General features: G+C 37.6%; 2 protein-coding genes across 14 annotated transcripts; one reads left to right on the top strand and one right to left on the bottom strand.

Annotated features, from left to right (window-relative positions):
* Positions 1-121: 121 nt before the first annotated feature.
* On the top strand, positions 122-11,332 carry LOC122828884 (embryonic polyadenylate-binding protein-like). 7 transcript variants are annotated; one of them, XM_044112904.1, is made up of 17 exons: positions 138-255; positions 1,951-2,155; positions 2,741-2,934; positions 3,018-3,133; positions 4,254-4,349; positions 5,546-5,685; positions 5,773-5,867; positions 7,366-7,503; positions 7,753-7,848; positions 7,963-8,223; positions 8,541-8,628; positions 8,728-8,847; positions 8,916-9,043; positions 9,551-9,659; positions 9,750-9,880; positions 10,446-10,519; positions 11,160-11,332. In XM_044112904.1, exons 2-16 carry the CDS (start codon positions 1,963-1,965, stop codon positions 10,506-10,508), a joined length of 1,968 nt encoding a protein of 655 aa, XP_043968839.1. In that variant the 5' UTR covers positions 138-255; positions 1,951-1,962; the 3' UTR covers positions 10,509-10,519; positions 11,160-11,332. The 7 variants fall into 7 exon arrangements, with proteins under 7 accessions (XP_043968870.1, XP_043968839.1, XP_043968847.1 ...); XM_044112912.1 differs by having other exon boundaries at positions 139-255; positions 8,928-9,043; XM_044112918.1 differs by lacking the exon at positions 138-255 and adding an exon at positions 873-937 and having other exon boundaries at positions 8,928-9,043.
* A 2,771-nt stretch (positions 11,333-14,103) lies between these two features.
* Positions 14,104-19,830, bottom strand: rbm39b (RNA binding motif protein 39b). 7 transcript variants are annotated; one of them, XM_044112854.1, is made up of 15 exons: positions 19,710-19,830; positions 18,952-19,009; positions 17,500-17,549; positions 17,116-17,313; positions 16,913-16,966; positions 16,587-16,704; positions 16,341-16,493; positions 16,018-16,155; positions 15,870-15,935; positions 15,593-15,797; positions 15,418-15,504; positions 15,239-15,332; positions 14,937-15,042; positions 14,777-14,855; positions 14,104-14,695 (listed from the first exon to the last, which is right to left on the bottom strand). In XM_044112854.1, exons 2-15 carry the CDS (start codon positions 19,000-19,002, stop codon positions 14,595-14,597), a joined length of 1,500 nt encoding a protein of 499 aa, XP_043968789.1. In that variant the 5' UTR covers positions 19,003-19,009; positions 19,710-19,830; the 3' UTR covers positions 14,104-14,594. The 7 variants fall into 7 exon arrangements, with proteins under 7 accessions (XP_043968789.1, XP_043968781.1, XP_043968770.1 ...); XM_044112846.1 differs by having other exon boundaries at positions 19,431-19,794; XM_044112835.1 differs by having other exon boundaries at positions 19,559-19,794.
* Between the last annotated feature and the right edge of the window lie 1,063 nt (positions 19,831-20,893).

The raw sequence follows: 20,893 nt of genomic DNA, 5'->3' as shown, positions 1-20,893 counted from the left end.
ATGTATCAAACGTGGCTTTAAACATATGGACTCATTCCACTGCATGTATTTTTATTACCAAGCTAAGAACTAGTTTTTATCGCGGAATTTGACATACTTTCTGTCTGTGCCTACTCACGTTTTAATTGAGATTCCATTGCGCGGAGCAAGCGTGCAGGTGTTCGGCGATGCTAATTAAATCAAAACAAGCTGAGGTTCACGTGGAAAGTGTTCACAAACTGCTGCGCTGAATAAAAAGAAAACCTCGCTTTAAATGTAAGTTTATTTGGTTTGAAACGTTAAGGTGTATTTATTTGTAGAACTTTGCCAGTTTCTTTCAGTGTGTGATGCGCACGCACTGAAAAATTTAGCTAACGACTGTTTTAGCTTAATGTGTTTTCTATGATAAATTTGTCGCTTGTACCGTTAGCTAAATCATTAAACTTTTAAAAGTATTTGTTTACCCGTTTTTATGTTAAGATAATAGTTTTATCTCAACATTTCAGTTGGAAATCTTATGTCCACTGTTAAACTACCACCGATTATCAGGTTGCTTCTTTAGCGCTCTGCGTTTTAATGTGAAATTCTCCTAATGTTACCAGAACGTTTCTAGTTGAGTGGAAAAAGGTCTCCACTCAACAAATCTTTGTGAATTGTCTTTAAATTTAGTATATACCGAGGTGTCTACGTAAATGAGAATATAATCAAGTTAATTTAAAAAAAGTTTAGATTACTCTGTTTTAAGCCTCCACTTAACGCCGTGTCAGTTTTATTTTGACTAATGCTCATGGTAAAAACTTTATAATATCTAGGGATCGTATATAATCCACATTAAACAAGGGATTTCAAACGTTGGCCCTCTGAAAGAATGTGTTTGTGCTGCACTAGATATCTGATCCTGCATGAATTACTACATCAATTCAGCAGAATGGATTAAGGAGAAGATCGGCCCCTGTAGGTGCGTGCAGTGGTTGCAGTTTTCTGGTCGATTATTGATCTTTAAGAAGCCTGACTGAAAATTCCGAATTTTATGTGTCCGAAATGTTGCTAAGTGTAGCAAGAAATTCACTGAGCTGGCAACAATGGAGTGACCATTGCTAACTACAAATGTGCAGACATGAACTGGTGAGTAGGTCTGTCAGTCAAACCTCTCAGAGCAGAGCAAAAGAGGACAGTGGTTAAGAGTCTTCACATGTAATGGCCGATCACCGATCTTCCAAAATGAAGGAAATTGGGAGCCAATTTACCAGTGCACCTCTAGAATGAACACAATCCATAAAAATATGATAGTTGCTCTTCAAGGCATGTTCTTAAACTTTCTAACATGTTTTCAGTGGATGGTATGGTCAGAAATTTGGCTCATTGTTTTAAAATATGTATTAGTTCTATGTTTTAAAAATGTAGCAATACCTACACATTGTGGTAATATAAGTTTTAGAAATATATTCTCATTCATTACACAACTAACTAATCAATCAGCACTGACTAATCAAGGTGTAGTCTGCACCATTGAATCTCTGCTTAAAAAGTTAAATAAGGTTTTCTTCACGTTCCTGTCAAGACTGCAGCTTTTTCTTAATGGTCCAAATTAGCAGAAATAAATGCGTGAAATGTAATGAATGCATCTTCAATGTGAGTGTCACTTGTTTTAAATTACCAAAATTAACTTCTTGGAGACACTCCAGCTTGAGGTCCACCTTTACTTATTTTATGATTGAAATATTTGTCTTCTAAGCAAAACAAAACTCCCAGTTTTCATAATTTACATTAGATAAAATTCGTTTTCCTTTTGCTAAGATAATGTCTATGTGGAAGCACTCAAATGTTTGGACAAACCTAATTTAAAAATAGCAGGTGAAAATGTCACTGAGTTACAAAATACTGAAGTAGCAGTAAAACAGCGATAGTTTCCCTAAAGTAAACTAACAATGCGTTCTACTCTCCATAACCCCCTTTTGTTTTTTCATCCAGCTGGTACGCAACATGAACAGCAGTGGTCCAGCGTATCCTCTGGCCTCTTTGTATGTTGGGGACCTGCACCCTGATGTTACAGAAGCCATGCTATATCAGAAGTTTTCTCCCGCTGGACCCATCATGTCAATCCGCGTGTGCCGGGACATCATAACCCGGAGATCCCTTGGATACGCCTACATAAACTTCCAGCAGCCAGCTGACGGTACTGCGTCCTTTATTTAAATACAGTTGGGCACAACTTATTTACAGTCCTGATTTGAATCTGATAGAGTGGGGGTTTTCAAAGTGTGGGAGAGCTAGCCTTCCTTCTGAGAGCAAAGGAACAAAGTTTCTCTGTTATTTCTATTATTTTTCCTTATTGCTGTTTCTATATTTTTTTAGATTTACCTGCTTAAGCTACTTTTAGCTTAAGCATGATGGCCTAATTCCTTTATCAGCATATCATCAGTTCTGCATAGACATGATAATGAGCCATTCATTTAAGAAGGGATGCATCGAAAGCTGCAGGGTGATGGACTTGTTAATCCAGATCTACAGAAATGGGAATAAACACAGCTGCAGGGGATTTGAATGAATCCCCTGCATTCAAAATAACTTAAATAAATCTTGTTTTTATGTTTTAATACATGGATGCCCTTAACTATTTTGTTTAGCTCTGCAAAGACAGACTCTAAATTAGAAAACCTTTGCTAGAGGGTAACGTATTACATTTGTATGTAAAGTTGTGGCTTATTTTTGATACTTCTTCCTTCCTCGTCGTGTTTTAATTTTTTTAAATTATTTTTAGCGGAGTGTGCCCTAGATACGATGAACTATGACGTCATTAAGGGTCGACCCATTCGGATAATGTGGTCTCAGCGTGACCCAGGTCTCAGGAAGTCTGGTGTGGGAAACATCTTTATCAAGAACATGGATGAGTCCATTGACAACAAGGCGCTGTATGATACCTTCTCTGCCTTTGGCAATATTTTATCCTGCAAGGTAGGCCTTCTTCTTTTTTTTTTGAAGATTGTTGTTTAAATTTAATTTTTTTAGCATGACTCAAAATATCTGGATATTTGTAGGTTGTCTGTGATGAGAAAGGATCAAAAGGCTATGGCTTTGTTCACTTTGAGACTCAGGAAGCTGCAAATCGGGCCATTGAAACAATGAATGGGATGCTTCTGAATGACAGAAAAGTGTGAGTAAACTTTCACTGAAACTGTTTATGCAAATTAGTCCATCTGAGGGCTACAGACTCACTTGTTGCACTGGTGGCACCTAACTTTCTTTTTCAGTGAGCTACACCACAACAATACTGAGGTGCACCCAGTTCTCACAGTTTCTATTCTGCTTCTTTCTAGTGGTACTGCTTCAGGAATGATCGTCTTGAATGCCTTTGAGAGGCTGATTGTTATGCATCATTTTGGCTGTCTTTTTGTGTCTAAGACCTCCAGCTTGCAGCCTAATGCCTGCAAGCTGGATAAAGAAGATGCATAACGCTACCAACGCCATAGCAATCCTCCAGCGTTTGGTGGTTTTCCCTTGTAGTCAATACAATATGTATTTCAATATCATTCATGGTACATTAAAGAAATATAAGCTGCAGAAATAGAGTAGTTGGGATTCTATTCGCTTCTCACCCATAATTCATTTAGTGAAAATCTGTCATTAGATGATGTCGTATGGTTAGGTTAAATTAATATGCACTGAGATGAGGACCAAACCCATTCCATATTTTATTTTCTTATTGGGGCTCTTTTTCCTAACAGTGGAGCTGCTCCACAGCAGAGTTTGCAGCAGAAACAGAGATGTACAGAAATTTGTTCACAAACTTAAGTTTATGTTTTAGTCCAGCAGATTAGCTTCTGTTGTTTGATGAATTTAAAATTAACACAAATTGTCACAGCTGCTCTACTGATGCACTTGTGATGTACATGGATGGTTTGAATCAGATAATCTTACCATCCGTAATTTCCTCCGATTCTTATTGAGAGTCAAGCATATCTTCTGTGGCTGGGAAGACAAATGATCACCTTACTTTATAAGTACAAGGTGTCATATCTAAGGGAAGCTCTGATTGGTGTTGATGTTCTACCTGGAATGAGAGTATGACAGACAGTTTAACAGAAATGCAAAAAGTTAGGCGCACCAGTGCAATCAAGGAGAAGAAATCCATTGCACTCCAAAGACTTTGTCCGTTTGTCTAAACTTGAGGCCAGGCAAAGACGTGAGCAGATTTTAATTGTGCTGCTTTTTTTAAGAGAGAATTTTTGCAGATGATTTCTCCATGTGTCTTTTTGTTGTTGTTGTTTACTCAGTCAAAAGACAGGTAAAAAGGAATCTGGCATTGTCAACCCAAAGGACCGTTTCCTGTGGGAAAAATGTCAGTTCTCCCAGCTTAGGTCAGCAAATAGGTAGGATCTCTGTCTAGGTTTGTTGTTCATATTTGTATTTTAATTAGTCATGAAGGTAAAACTGATACACAAACTATTTGAAAGCTTTAATTAAACAATGTTAATTCTGAAGCTGAAGTATTGAGTGTTGTAATTTGTGTGTTGCAAAGATATTGTTTGTCACATTTTACCATTGCAACGAAAATCCTCGTATTTTATTGGGATTTTATGGGAGACCTAAACACAAATTAGTCGGTAACAAATAGGTGGAAGGAAAGTGATGAATACTTTTTAAAACTCTTCTAAATTAAAATCTACTCTCTTCAGTAAATGCAGCGTTCAAACACCTAATGCTGTAATTACCACTAGTGGTGAGTCAGGCTGCAATGCCAGGATGTCCAAAGTGTGTTTCTGTATGGCCCTGTTGTCGGTGTTGACAAATGGCATCAAATAAGTCTGCCAACATAGGTGATTGATGCAGATAATGTTTGTTAAAAATATTTATTTGCGTGATTTTTACAGCCAAATAAGATGAAATTTTTCTTTTTTAGCTATAGCAGATTGTGGTTTTTTTTAAATTAACCTTTCATTATTTCTTTCACTTTAATTTAATAGTAAATTGGAACACAAACGTTCAGCCGATTTCTATGTCTTTTAAGCATTTTAAGCCTAACAATTGTATTGCACGTGACAAGGCATCGTTTGATGGCAGTTGATTGCACTAGATTTTATTTAGGGGTGTTGGAGAAGCCTGAATACAAGTAATGACACTTTTCTTGTGAAACCATTTATTATTTTTCTCCCGCGTCGCAATTATGCATTGTTGATTTGTCATCTAAAAACAATATAGTAAAGTCACTCCTAATTTCAAGATTAAAAAAGTTTCTAATTTAAGAAAAGCTCAGACCCAGTTTAATTCAATCTGGGTCTGATTTTTAGATTAAAAAACAACAACAAAAAATGCATTGACATTTTATAAATAAAGTTGTCAAAACGTTTATTAGACAATTTGTATTCAATGTAAATAATCCAATCCACATTTTAAAATCTTTAGAATATGTTTTGAATTGAATACAAGTTAGTCTAGATACCACAGAATGTCACTACTGAATCATAATCCAACCTCAGCTTGATTAAAAATATTGTACATTTAAATCTGACATATTTTTGCCTTTAATTTGTTGTCATCTGGTTGGGTTCCTTGGCTCTGTCTTCAGGTTTGTTGGCCACTTCAAGTCTCGCAAGGAAAGGGAAGTTGAGTTTGGCTCCAAAGCTATGAAGTTTACCAATGTCTACATCAAGAACTTTGGAGACGACTTCACTGACGAGAACCTGAAGGAGGTTTTTTCTGCTTTTGGTAAGGAAATTCACATTCTTGTTGATGACTAGATCTGCCAAGGCAATGTGCGTTATTAATAGTACATCTTAACTTGTTTGCCTTCAGGGAGGACCCTCAGTGTGCGTGTGATGAAGGATGAGAAAGGACAATCCCGAGGGTTTGGATTTGTCAATTATGCTCACCATGAGGATGCTCAGAAGGTAGCAAATGCCAGTTGACTTTGTTTTATCAAACTGACTACAAACCAGTTGTCTTTTAAACAATGTACTGTGGCTACTGGTATGAGTATCGTTAAAAGTTTGATGTCCAAATGAAATAATGACTTTGATTTTTACTTTCATATAACCTTATTTTAAAAGATAGTTTTTTTGGGAACCAGGAGAATTACCAGGGTAGAAATCTACCCCAGAAAGCAGCCCTGGTGAGGACACAGCTCTATTTAGATGGACACGGAACTATATATGAAATTTTGTGATGGGATTATTAACATCTCTTAATGGATTAATTTTCCCAGCATTTTTTTCAGTTGTCTCAATTTAAATTTTCCTGTATTTAAGTTTGACACATATAAACCCAGTCATTCATATTGAACAGTTTATACTTGAATAAAACCATCTTACCAACCAAGCAACCTTAGTGGAGATATTAGTTAAAGCTATTAAATTAAATGCTGACGCTATCTGTGGTTACTAAAGGAGTAGCGATCAGGCCAAAGTCCTTTTCTTTTGTCACAGCTTAAGTACCCAGATGTACAGTTTACTATAGCAGAAACATGCCAGAAAGTCTAAGGAATATTGGTGCGGGTATAAATAGACAGTATATGTTAATCTGCTTTTTACTGTTGAATAAAACCATCTAAACTTTTATTCAAGGCTAGATGCTGAAACAAAGAAGGAACAAAATGAAAGAACAGGATTTCTGTGGGGTATCTAAAGAAAGTAAAGTCCAAATTTGAAGATCACAATTCAGGCTTTAAAATTACTGAATTATTTTGCTAGTCTTAAATGATTGTAAATGCCTTAAATTCCTCTTGTGTAATGAAATCTCCATCCCTTCTGATGAACAGAGCAATGTAAAACTATCATTTAAAGATGTTAGGAGTGTCTACAATCAGTGGTGAGAGTGACACTTTGTGCTGTTCACTTGACCTGCCTTTTTGTTGTTGCGGCTTTAAATGTGTTGTTAGAAATGTTAATGTTTCATGGAGCCAGGTTTTATTTCATTATCATCCATTGTTATTCATATTACAATTTTTCTGTGCTATGCCCTTTTTCTGTGCTGTTTTTCTGTCATCACATCTTTGCCTTTGTAGCCAAGATGTAATGAGAAGTTATGATTACAGTAGCAGCTGCTATGGCAGCTGAATGAGCAATATTTAGGTGGAACTTAAGGATCTTGTTCAGTGTTTATATTTCAAAATGGAAAAACATAAAGAGCATCTAGCATCCCACACCGGACTCCACCTGGACAGTTTCACTTTCCTGTTCTGGGATCCCTCTGCCATCTTTATTTTTGTATCAACTGGCTCTGCTTAAGGATGACCACTGGCACCCTCCCCTGGATGGTGGCCACACTACAACACTGGAGGGTTTAAGTGAATGTTATTAATCGATTGGAACTCATTTTAATCTAATGAGCCATTAATCAACAATTCATTGTAAGTCGATTAATTGTTTGCGCCTTCTGCTTGTTTCCCAGGCTGTGGATGAAATGAATGGAAAGGAGCTTAATGGGAAGACCATTTACGTAGGTCGCGCTCAGAAGCGTATGGAGCGCCAGGGGGAGCTGAAGCGCAAGTTTGACCAGATCAAACAGGATCGCATCCAACGCTATCAGGTGTGGCTGTGTTTGACTCCAGATTACCAGAATTGTAGATTTAATCAAATTTGACACTTCAAAGTTGTTTTGAAGTGTCTTTCAGGAGAATGTTGGTTTTATAACATTCTCTAATTCAAAGACACTAATTTTCTATGTTAAAGTTTCGGTGTTGATCATAACCAAATTCCCCAGACATGTTTAACAGGTCTCTAAATGTGAATGAAACACAGAACTAATAATAATTTGATTCTCTTTGTCATGGTTCAGGGGGTGAATCTGTATGTGAAGAACTTGGATGATAGCATAAATGATGATAGACTCCGGAAGGAATTTTCTCCTTATGGTACAATCACAAGTGCTAAGGTAACATTTCTGCAAAATCCACCCAAGGATGGCTGTAAAGATTATATAAATATATATTGAGTTTCATGCATTGACCATTAATTTTTTTTTAACCTATTCTGTCATTTACTGCAGGTGATGACTGAAGGTGGCCAAAGCAAGGGCTTTGGCTTCGTCTGCTTCTCTTCTCCAGAGGAAGCAACCAAAGCAGTGACTGAAATGAACGGGAGAATTGTTGCAACCAAGCCGCTGTATGTTGCGCTGGCGCAAAGGAGGGAGGAGCGTAAAGCTATTCTAACTAACAAGTACATGCAGAGACTCGCTACCCTGAGGACCATGAGCAACCCAGTCATCGACTCGTACCCTCAGTCAGGATACTACATGACCGTACCACAGGTATGAATATTTGGACTATTAAGAGGAGAATTATGAACATGATTATTTGTCTATCTATTATCTGCCCTGTAGAATGTGTCAACCAAAAAAAAACAAAAAACTCTTCTTTGGTGGTGTAACTACCTTTGCTGGCTTAAAACCAGTAAATTTGCATTATTTTTTTATTATTTTTTTTATAAACTTTGACTTTCTGCCCTGAAAACTATCCATCTAAACTGTTTTTCTATTTAATCCTGTTCATAGTCTCTCAGGGATTTGAAATAATCCAGTGGCCTTATGTGCTTTCCATTCAGTCAAAACAAACCCTTATCTTGCAGCCTCCCACTCGCTCTTTCTACAACCACAGTGCTGTCAGCAACCTGAGACCAGTCCCTCGTTGGATGGGGCAGCCGCCCAGAGCCCAGGGTGAATTTCTTCAATTCTTTATTTAAAGGAAACAGATGATTTTTGCTTTTCTTTTTTTTTTCCCCTCGATAATGGGTAAATAAGTGTTCATGCATCCAGGACCTTACTCAGCCCAGTATATAGGGAGTCCTCTTCCTCGTCGTGGTTCACCAACCATCACTACAGTCCGACAAGCTTCCACTCAGGCTCCACGCATCATAACCTCCTCACAAAAGACGAGTACCTAAACTATAGCAGTTTTTTTTCTAGATTATTTAATTGAAGTCTTACTGTTTGACGTGTTGGAGCTCTTCCTTCAGATAACATAGGGACGCAGACTGGAGGAGTGCCCAGAGGAAATCAGTACAAGTATTCGTCTGGAGTGAGGAACCCTCTGCATGTCGTTACGGTTCCTGCTCCCATGACGAGACCACAGGTACAGCTGCTGGTCCTCCATTATGTGACTTATAAACTGGATTGAGAGACTTAAGTATTTTAAGAGACGGTAACTGCGTTTCCGTTATAAATGTGTGAATAATTTGTTGCTAGTAAACTAATAAAAAAACAATCAAAAAAAACTGTTTCGCAATTGTGGTGTTTCAATTTACAGAGCCAATCAGATTAACTTTAAACAATAGCAGGAATGTTCTGACTCTTCAAACAGGAGTTTTGAAGAGTTAGAACTTCAAAAAATGATGAAACGATGCATATCATCGTTTCAAAATGATATGCATAAAAATTAAAAACTATTGTCTTTGCTTTGTTTCCCCCTAAAAGATGTCAGTGGGTTTTTAAGTTGATCTGTGCAAGTCTGACATTATTTGTGTTGTGGTTTTTACATCAAAGCATTAGGGTGTGTATGTGGGAAAATTTTGAGCTTTTTATTTGTGGTTAGGAAAAATAAAACTACAGTAATGAATGTGGTGACTGCTTACATACTCAGGTTGCTCCTGCGCCTGTGGCTGAACCAGTCGTTCACATTCCAGGCCCAGAGCCTCTGACCGCTTCAATGCTGGCTGCAGCTCCACTCCTGGATCAGAAACAACTCCTTGGTCTGTCTTCTCTCAGTTTATCCTTTCCCTTTATCATGTCGTCTGCTTGTATTTGTTTCTGTACTTCCTTCTCTCTGCTGTGACATACAGGGGAGCGACTGTATCCACTGATTCACGCCCTTCACCCAACCCTGGCAGGAAAAATTACAGGGATGCTGCTAGAGATCGACAATTCAGAGCTGCTGCACATGCTGGAGTCACCGGAGTCCCTGAACTCTAAGGCACATTAATTTTTCATTTAGTCCCTTCAGATTTTACACATCTTTATTAGGACAGACTGTCATCATAGACTGTGTAGTACTGTGTATACCTCCACAAAAATCTATTGAGTAATAGAATAGTGTCGATTCCAAAGTTGTATAAGTAACACCTGCAGTAATTTTTGTGGATACAAGAATGAGATTAAGGCAAAATATAGTGAAATATTGATTTGCCCATTTGTCTTGTTTTGATGAATTGAATATGTTTATTCTCAATGAGAATTAGATGCATAGGGGTTTTTTTTTCCTACTTTTTTTGTCCTTAACTTATCAGTGTCCAGCACCAGTCCTCAAGGGCTCCAACATATGATTTAAATGTCTATCTACCTTCTCAGCATATCGATGTTCACACTGCAAATGTAGTCCAAATCTGATTGTTTTTCTTTCTTTTTTTAAGCTGAGTGACCTGATTAGACTTGTTGAAATAAGCAGAGGACACTGCTGAAACTGATGCTGTTCTTGGTAATCCAGAGGAATCCGGGAGTGAAGATGTTCTTTTCATCTTTGTCCTGTTTCTTTCTTTCAGGTGAAAGAGGCAATCGCTGTCTTGCAGGCTCACAAGGCAAAAGAGTGTTCTCCAAAAAAGTAAAACAATTTAAGGTCAGCTTTAAATCTTTTAAATACATTTGCAGCATTTTGTTAATCATAAAAACAAAATGGGTTGCAACATTTTTGTTTTTTGCTACAGTTGGGTATATTTGTTAGACTGTTTAATCTTTCTAGCGCTAGTGCTTCAGTCATTAACAATTCAAGCTATAAAATGTAGTAGAGGTTTAATTAATGGTGTTAAATCAGGTGGGTAATTTTTCAAAACTATTTAACACTTTTTGATCTTTAGAGTGCACCTACAGATCTTGAGGCTGCTGTTGCATCTGAATTGTCCCATAGTTTTATTGTTTGTGGGACAATGAAGGCTATTTCTATTCTATTTGATTTAAATCGTCTCAAAATTTAACTACTGGTAGCTTTTGATGCATTTTACTTGCTGTACTTCTCAATTGCAGGTGTTTTTAAAAATGCTGCTTTATATAGCGATTTTTATGGAAATAAATACGGTAATCTTTAGCTCTAGATGCATAGTTGGACACAATACATCTGAGTAAATGTTGAACTAATTGGCTTTTATTTTTTGGACAGTTTACTCACCAGCTAACAGCTAAAAATGTTAACTAATATTCATGCCATATTTTTCCCAGGTAGATGAACACAAAGACCTAATCATGTGTTTTTTTTTCCCCAGGTGTGAACATTGTTCTAGAAGAGAAAAAAGGTTCTAAGTATAAATTTTGGGAAAAAGAGCAAAAATAAAACTCGACATGTTTAGAACGATAGTGAAATATTTCTGAAGTTCAAGCTATTTTGTTGTTGCAGTGACTTTTGTTAGAAGATAAAATTTCCAGAATATGCATTAAATTTGTGTCGTGTCATTTTTATTTATTTCTTTATATCAAAAGTGAATACTTCTATAACATTTCATACCCTGGTTTGTATTTAATCAATTTACATAAATGGATCAGAGTCCAGAGCTGGTCAATATCCAGCTCTGGATCAGAGTCCAGAGATGTCTTTATTGCTTCTACAAGCCTACATCGCAGTAAACTGGAAAATTACCAAAAGGTTATTCAGTTCAAATTGTCAAACTTGTAGTTTTATTAGATGTTGATGTATTAAGTGTTCTAAGATAACAGTTGATCACAAAAATCAGCCTCCTAGAAACCAGGTGTCTTCATTGTGACCTTAATCTGATTACATTTGGTCTGTTTTCTCATCGTGTTGACAGACTTTTATAGATGGGGTCTAGGTTTGGTAGTTTACATCAGATCAAGTGCCATAGTTGTTAAATTAGGTACTCCAGGCAGTACAAGCAGGTGCCAAGTCCAGCTGGAAAATTAAATTGGGATCATTTTAAGGTTCATCACCAGAAGACAGGATGAAGTATTTTAAAAACAAACCTGGTGGACTGACAAATGTAAGACTGGACAAAACAAGTGCATCAGCAGATGACATGACTCCCTGCATCATCTCTGGCTGTAGAAATTAAACACTTGACCTCAAGTAATTTGGGGACTCTCCAGACTTTAAGGATCTTGATTTCCATATAAAATCTGAAAAGAGGACTTTGAATTAAGTGCAACAATTCACACCCTCAAGCCCAGGCAAGATTTGAGGCCGTCTCCAGTCTTGGATAAATCTATGTGGCAACTCTCTCTAAACCTGAATGGACATTGCCTTAAGGCACATATGTCAGAGTCAAGGCCCGCGGGCCACATCCGGCCCGCGAGAAGATTTTTTACGGCCCTTGGGATGATCTTGATTTATTATTAGAACCGGCCCGCAGACCGCAGCAAGCCGGCACCCCGTCTGAAAAAAATATCTTCCTTATTTGAACTGTAAGTAGTTCTTTAAATGTTCTGTGAGATGATGTACTTACCCATGTATCCATAACAACCGGAACTTTCAATATCCACCAAGTTATTGCCGAAATATACCGTCTATTAAACGAGTGCCCCCCGGATTAATTACACTTTCTGCAGCTGCAGCTGCGAAGTTACCGTATTAACCCGATACTTGCTGGAAAGTGCAACGTCTCCCCTTTCAGAAACCGTTGGAATTTTTCCACTTAGCGCTACGTGTGGCGGAATTACGGTACTGCAAATTTAGATGTGTCGCTGGCGACACGTCCGGTCTAGAAGGGTTATTAGCACAGCAGTCGTCAGCATAACTGTAAAATTAACTTTCAGATACCCATCAAAAATGGCAAAAAGGAAGGTGGACACTGAGTTTAATATTTGTTTTCACTGCATGTTACTTCTCCTTGATGAAAGTGTTGTTTTTGATTAATAGATTTTTGCACTTTATTTTATTGTATTTCAATCCAATTATATTTTAAAAATATTTCAGTTGTGTCTGTTGAAAATTAAAGATTACTGACAGAGCCATAAGAAAATATTGCTTTATTTATCTGATCATATTGGAATATATTTGTTAGGTTTTCAGTAGGTTCAATTAGGTTCACTAGACTATATGCGTCATTTAAAAAAATTTCAATGAACATTCGATCAGTCCGGCCCTCGGCTTGTACCTAAATTTTTTATTTGGCCCTCCGTCCATTTGACTTTGACACCCCTGCCTTAAGGTGACAGTTCTCTCTTTTACAAGCAGCCTTCCATTCATGGAGTCTGTTTAACTTCATTTCTGACGGTTCAAAGAGGTGTACCATTTACCCTTTACTGTAACCACAGTGAGGAAGGAGACAGTTTTTTATTTTGAATATCTTTACTGGCTAGCCACAGAGTACTTGGATGCATGTGATGGATCATTGTCCAGCATAAAACAAATCTTTTTGAAAGATGACTCCTTCCTGTAACACTGCTTTTAAGTAAATTGTAGTTATGGAATATGACAGAACTGGAAGATAATGATTCCTGGTAGCTTCATGCTAGTTGATTTTTAATTATTTGGATATTTAATTATTTGACCATGGTGGTCAGCTGATAGACAAGCTGACCACCATGGTCTGAAGAAGGGATCGAAGAGATGTTCAGGATATGACTGCAAACTGGGACGTCTGCCCTCCAGGAAAAATGACCAAACGGCATGTCGCTCTGCCAAACGTCACCTATGATGCATCAGTTTTTTTTTGTCCTATATTTTGTCTGTCATCACTAGCATATAGTTATGTTGCAAGCAGTATTGAACCCTAAAATCTTCAGGTTGCATTTGTATTGCAACTTCGTGAGCAATCCTGCTCACGAAGTTGCAACAATGTTAAGAATTTAAAGAGTGCTTGGGAGTTTAGAGTTAATTTTTGGCCGTGTTAAGTTGCCTAATAATTCTGCACAGCTCATTAGTGATGTTGTTAGGCCACATCCTCCCTCTTGGCACATCACCTGTCATGTTTAAATCCATTAAGTATGCAAAGTTTATCCAGCTTGGGTTTAGAAACTGCCTAAAAATATGGTCAAAAAACCTGATAATTATGTGCTGTGATTTACAATACAATTTACAATATTGGTGTACTTGAAGTCTATTTTACACCCACATACACCATGCAATTAGTGTATCAGCAATACATTTGTGAATTTATCTACAGGTAAATTAAAAAATTTTGCTAATTCACTTATCACCATGCATAAAATGTGAGTTCCTGGTGTCCTCGGTAAAATGAAAACCATAGGCTCCAATGCTGCTATTAAGACTTTAATCACAAACTGAACCTGGCCTGACAAACTCAAATGGGAACAAAAGAATGAACTGAGGTTTGCCAGATTTATTGGAAGCCTTCATACAAAAGAAATTATGGCTGTATAAAGTTACAAAGGATTACCATTGACATCAATATACTTTCAGCATTTTAGGTCAATTAACCCAACAGTATTCTGTAACTTCAAGGTAATGAATCTAAAACGGCTGAGTTTAACGAGCAGATAAGACAATATTTAAAAATGTACAGACCAATAGATCTCTGCAGATTACTTTTCAGTGGTAGTTTACAACACAGACCACAAATCTGAAACGCAACTTCAAAAAAGGAAAAAAAAAAAAACCTTGATAAATGTGAGGCCACTTCATCAGTACACAGCCAACTAAATTTCAATGCATCTTTGCTTCAATTGAGATTTTTATGAAATGCAAACAAATGTATTTACACAGATTTTCTGAAAAACGTCTCAAACTATCGACGTGAAGGCATTAGAAGCTGCTTTGCCGTTACTGAATCTGGGAAGAGGTTGTGGTAGGTTGGTAAAGGAACATAAGCAGCCGTTATCATTTTACCTGAAAGGGAAAAAAAAAAAAAAAACGGTCATTCATAGCTTACAAGTCTCCATTTACTGCTGCAGCAGCTACTTAACATACCTGCAAACCAGCGTCCATGAAGTGCATTTACTGTTGCCATTGCTGCAGGTATTGAGGGACACTTCACATACACATTACCCTGTGCACAAAAGAGACAAGTGATTAAAATATGAAAGATTGTTGTAGACTATAGAACATTGCTGGATGATTACAAGTTTACCTGAGGAGAGTTTTTATCAACATAGATGTGAACGACTCCCCCGTGCTTGTTGCATTCATCAATCACATCGTCTTGGATTTCAGAGGCCCAGTTAGGATCGTTTTCTCTAATGGAAAAAAATAGATAAGTATATCAATGCCAGATGATATACATGTTGATAGTCATGTTTTTTATTCCTTTGCTACCAAAAATATTTCAGAAAGTAACTCTCTACATACAAATAAAACAGAAGGACGCAACAGCAGCCAAACACTTAAAGGAAACTTGAGAAGATCTGTGAAACAATTAGAAACGGTTCTTACGCCTGTGGGTTAAACAGGTTGGACAGCTGCAGACAGTGTGTGGCCAGCGGCTGTGATGGGAGGTTCAAGGCTTGGCTTGATGCAGGAGTAGGAACTATGAGAAGAAAACAGATCTGTTACTGACATTTTTGTGGCGAGGTAAGCTTAGGGGAGGATGAGGTTGCTATTTTGCTATTCACCTGCTGGAGGAGGTATGCCCCCAAAAGGTATGGATCCAGTCATCTGCAGAGCCTGCTGAGCAGCAGGGGGGATTTTCAAGCCAGTTCCTGTGGAGGAAGAGGAAAATTTTTCAACTTTAATATGGAAATTAATTCATAAACAGGACTGACAAACACATCTGCATTTGAAACAAACCTTCCGCCAGCCGAGCCATGAGTTGCAGACGGCCTGTTGTGCCAAGGTCGATGCCAGTCCTCTCCAGCTCATCATTGTCCAGAAAAGAACTAGCCGTGGAAGAATCTGAACGTTCTGTGACGTGTCCCACCTTCATGGGACGTCCTGCCAGCTCAAACCCGTTCAACTGCTCCAACGCCTTCTTTGCACACTCTGCATCTGCAAACTTCAGAGAATAAAGAGTCTAAAGACTGAAGCTGGTAGCGAGCATTGATTCTAACAGCAAAGCTTCAGTTACCGATATGAAACCATATCCTTTGGATCTCCCAGTCTCGCTGTCCATCATGAGTTGGATCCCTTCAATCTACAAAAAACCAACAGGAAAAAATTTATATCGGAGCACATGAAATGAACATGCACCGTGAAACATAAATCATCTTTCTCACCTTTCCAAAAGGTTCAAAAATCCCTCGCAGCATTTCTTCAGTGATGTTAAAATGTAGTGAACCCACATAAAGTCTCATAGGACCTGCACTGCCCTTCTGTAGGTTATTGGCTGCAGCAGCAGCTCTATTTTTCTCTGCCTGGAAATAAATGAACAAGATTTAATTAAACTGAGAAGAAATTATACCATAAATACTGTTTCCTTAATAATGTTACATCACGTAAAATTTATTTGTTCAACTTCTAGCAAAACTTTTACCATCATTTCATATCAGACTAATGTCTCTAGAGCATCTACATGTTTGGTGGGTTGAGCTGAACTGACCTGAGAAGCCTGGACAATGATGGGCACACCTAAAAGCCTCTGACCAGTTAGTCCAATTGCCAGTGGTACAGAAGACGACTCCACAAACTCTATGTATGCAATACCCTTTGACCTCCGAGAGTTTCTATCAGAGATGATTCTCACATCTCTGACCTGCAGTTAAGTGAGAAGAAAAAAAAAAAGAAGACATAAGACAAATTCCAAATTAAAGATGATCAGTCAGAAAATGTATCTGTTGGAGCCAACCTTTCCAACAGCTGAGAAGAAATCCTCCAGGTCACGAGCTCTGATTCTAGCAGCAAGCTGCATGCAGAAAACTGTGCGGGCATCCCTTTCCTCTGGTGTCAGATTGTCGATTGGTTGCCTTTATGACAGGAAGAAAAATGGTCAAACAGAATTCTGGTTAAACTTCAACAAACAGCAGCCACAACATGCTCATTAAATATCTGCTTAAAACAAAAGTCTCTGATGTCAAACATGAGAACAGGAAAAGCTTTTGACTTTCATACCCAATCATGAAAACAAGCTGAACTGTTTGCTGAACTGTTTGCTGAACTGTTTGCTGAACTTACCTAACAGGACTCTTTTCTTTTTTGAAGGGACTTCGACTTCTGGAACGTTTTCGACTAAAATAATGAACAGAAAAAAAGGTCAGCTTTTGTTTTGAATGTTGCTGCCTCTCTAACCATTATTATCAAACAACATATACAGTTCCCAGAACATGTATGCTCTGGCTGAGTGAATGTGCCACCTTAAGAGTTGAGGAGCTACATACATGGGGCTCTTGCGTGCTTTGTAGCGCCCAGCCCGATCCCTGCTTTTGGAGCCGCTGCGATGGCGCTCCCTGCTGCGGCTGCGCTTTTTATCTCTGCTCCTGCTTCTTTTCTTGCTCTTCTTCCTGTCTTTGCTCCTGCTACGGCTTTTCTTCTTCTTTGAGCCTGGACTGCGGCTCCTACTCCGACTCCTTCTCTTCCTGAGGCACATAACAACCAGGAAGGAACATTACCACAAGCAACATTTTTGTAAAGTGCAAACTTTACTTGATCTAAATATAAATCTACAAAGATTTAGATCAAGACAATTTCAAGTTATTAATACGGTGTGAATAACAACTTTTTTTTTTGGAAAATTCTGTGAACGAGTAAGGACCAAAACTTACTTCTTGCCGTGTTCATCGTGTCCATTTGCATGATAGGACTTGTTCTCATCCTAAGCAAGGTTTATAGAAGAACATCATGAGGACGTAGATGAAACATTTCAAGTCGTCAAGGTAAAGGGGGTTGGGGGTGAGAAGAGAAAATGCAAAAATATATTCAATTAATAATAATTCATACTTTCTAACAAATCTGGACAGTTCTTCCACCACCCCAATACCTTCCTTTCCCCCCTCAATATAAGGCTGGTCAGTACTTAAAGCTACAATGAAAAAGTTAAAGGGATGTCCAACATATTAGCAGAGTTCAGGAAGCTTTGATAACTGTCAGGTCCTCTCCACCATCCCCCCCTCCCTTAGCAGGTCGTACCAATGCCACTATTTGTGCCTAAACACGTGACCACGCATGGCCCATGGCCACTAAAAGAGATCCTGTGTGGTTGGTGTCAGTCCAGTGATCTTCACCCATTTTCGTTCTTGGACTGTAAGAGCTCGATGCCACCTCTGTCACACATCTTGCCCTGAAGCAAACAGGGATTCACACTTCTTAGTAATACTGACGCCCAAAAAATAAATAAAAATGATCATAAAAAGCCACCTTTTAACACTAAAATTATCTGAAGATTGCATGAATATTTACAATTGTTTGGCTTAAGAAAAATAACTACTGAAAATACAAGTTTTTCTTAAACAACAATTACACTAAATACGTTGTATTTTACAGTCATTTCACTAAAATGTCATGGTAATATGTTTTGTGTAGCATGCAATTAAATCAAGATGCTGAAAGAGGCAGTATTCATATTTACGAGAAAAATATTCATCTAAACTAACCAGCCTAACTGGCATAATTAAATACTTTGTTAGGGGAATAAGTGCATTAAAAGTCTTTGTGGCTCAGGGATGTCCTAGTGCAATTAAGTAATCAAATATTTGAGGAAGTGCATACAAATAAAAAAATATAAACATGTTCTCCACACAGTGAAATCTTATGAATATTCACAATTAAATGGACATTACGAAGGGAGATAGGAGTCAACAAGCCAATTGTAAATCTGAATACTGCCTCCTTTGCTGGACAGATAAAGATGGGCTCATCAACCATTGGCATTCACCTTGTTGGAACCGAATTGGGACTGGATGGTTCTAGGTTGAATCTCTTTTAGTCCTAAAGTGAACCACAGTACATCAGTATATGCGCAATAACTACCTTCCTTTTTTTTCACAGTTCACAGTGGAATCAAAGATGAATTCATGGGAGTAGAGGTGAGATATCATTAGGGAAGTCTATAAAGAGAGATAGATGTGGATTTATTTATATTTCTGTATTGCGTTTTTAAATAACTCAATCACCAGACACAACATTCAAGTGAACTTCTTCATAACAAAAATTTAAGATCTAAGCAAAACAAGGACTATAACAGTTTACAGGCCCCATTTCTTCAACTCTCAACTCACCTTTCTGTAAGGCGCTTCCAGCATGGCCTCGACGTCAAAATCATCCGCCATTTCGATCCTGCAAGTAATAAAAAAATTAAATAAAAACCCGCTTCTGATCAAATAAAAACATCCAAACACATACGAGAAGATTCCTGAAGGTAGACGGGTTAGACATGATGGGTACTCCTATAGTAACAAAAAACATGTCGTTTTTAATTTACTCATGTATATTCAGGTTATTATTCAGATAATGGCGCCAATTGTGAAGCTACGCATATAACTACGGTCTGCTAAAACGTTTCAACACAATTCTCAAGCCACGCACGGGTTTACGTCGCTTCAAGCCATTGCTAACTAGCTATAGCTTAATCTATATATACTATTTTACAGTCACTTTAATTTTGACCAGGGTTTTTAAAACTAAGCTTTAACAAACAGACAAATGAGACTCTCGATTAACAGATAAACCAGTTAGCATAATAAATAAAATACTCAACTACTTAGAAACGGTTAGAGGGCCGCAGAATGCGTCTGGGTGGATAAAACGAGCAGTGTGCCAAAATGGCCACTCTGACTCGAAGCGTTTCCGCGGCAGCGAGCTGAATGTGGCAAACAATGACGTTACCGTCTGAAATGGAGGATATGCTGGGCCAAAGTCTGAATACCACGGCTAATATGCTCCTGACGAGATTGGCGTCGACGGTTCTCCCCTTCTTAAACACAGACAGCAGCAGTGAAATAAGACGTTTTGAAGTTATGTAACCTTTTCTTTTTACTTTTCTGCTATTAGAAGCTACTCGAGGCAGGTCGTGGCTTTACGGTCTTCTTCCGTCTCCTTCGTCTTCTTCTTCGATTGTTGGTTCAGTGGTGAAAAATCACAAAGTTACCGCCACCTACTGGTTCTAAGTATACATTAAGTGTATATTTATGTCCTATATAGAAGGGATTAAACGTTCAGATTAGCAGATATTTTTTTGCTAATATATCAAGTTGAAAGTTAAAGGACCTATTAATGGCTGCGTATTTTGCGAAAATCAGACTGAAGATTTGAATAATTTATCTTTTTCACTGTAAATTCGTTCAGACTTTTTGAAGTGATATGTAGAACTGCAAATCAAGAAAATCTACCCCCATTGATAGGAAAAAAATTAACACTAGGTGCTTTTATTTCGGAAAATTATTTGTAACGTAAAATCCCAATAAAATGTGAACGTTTGCATTTATTGAATGACAAAGAATGACAAATATGAAGTGTTAAGTGGCATATGTTTGCAGGGCAACATAGACAGTTAATCAAAGGTTTAAAATTAGCTTGTAGAGATAGATCCCAATTACATTTACAAAAAGTCTTATGTACTTAGACTGCACTAGCCTAATGCCAACAAAGGGATGGCTAGATTTATATTGGTTCCCTTAGTTTTTAACTTCTGCTATCAGTAATAGCTAAATCTGTACATTTTATAAAATAACAACATTCTATTTTTATCCATATTTTGTAATTCTTTTAGTATGAAGATTATAAAACTTAGAAGTTATTACAAATTTTGGCAGAATTTTTTGGGGTACCTTGGGACTTAGTCTGAAACAATGGAAAATGAATATACAGTGTCTCTATATTTATTTCACTGTAATACATTTAAATGCAGAGAATTTTTTATTTTGTTTAAAGTCTCACACATTACTTTGTAATTGGATTTCATTTTTTTAAACACTCATTTCCATCCAAACCTAAAATAGAATTGATATTTGGCAGGCAGATAGCTCATCCAATGCCAGAGTTCCACATTATTTTTTAGGGTGAGAAGGAGGTCAACATTAAGTATACTTGAGGAGTTAAATGTTGAACAGTAAGAGGTGTGAGGGTAATTAAGTGCCTAACATTCAAAACTGAAGTCTTGAATCAAGCAACTTTTTTTAAACACCTGATTTAAAATGTAATCTAAACTGTAACCTCATATTG

The sequence above is a fragment of the Gambusia affinis genome, linkage group LG01, assembly GCF_019740435.1.
Source record: "Gambusia affinis linkage group LG01, SWU_Gaff_1.0, whole genome shotgun sequence".
NCBI lineage: Eukaryota > Metazoa > Chordata > Actinopteri > Cyprinodontiformes > Poeciliidae > Gambusia > Gambusia affinis.
Note: the sequence above shows the minus strand (reverse complement) of the source record. Positions and strands in the feature narration are given on the sequence as shown.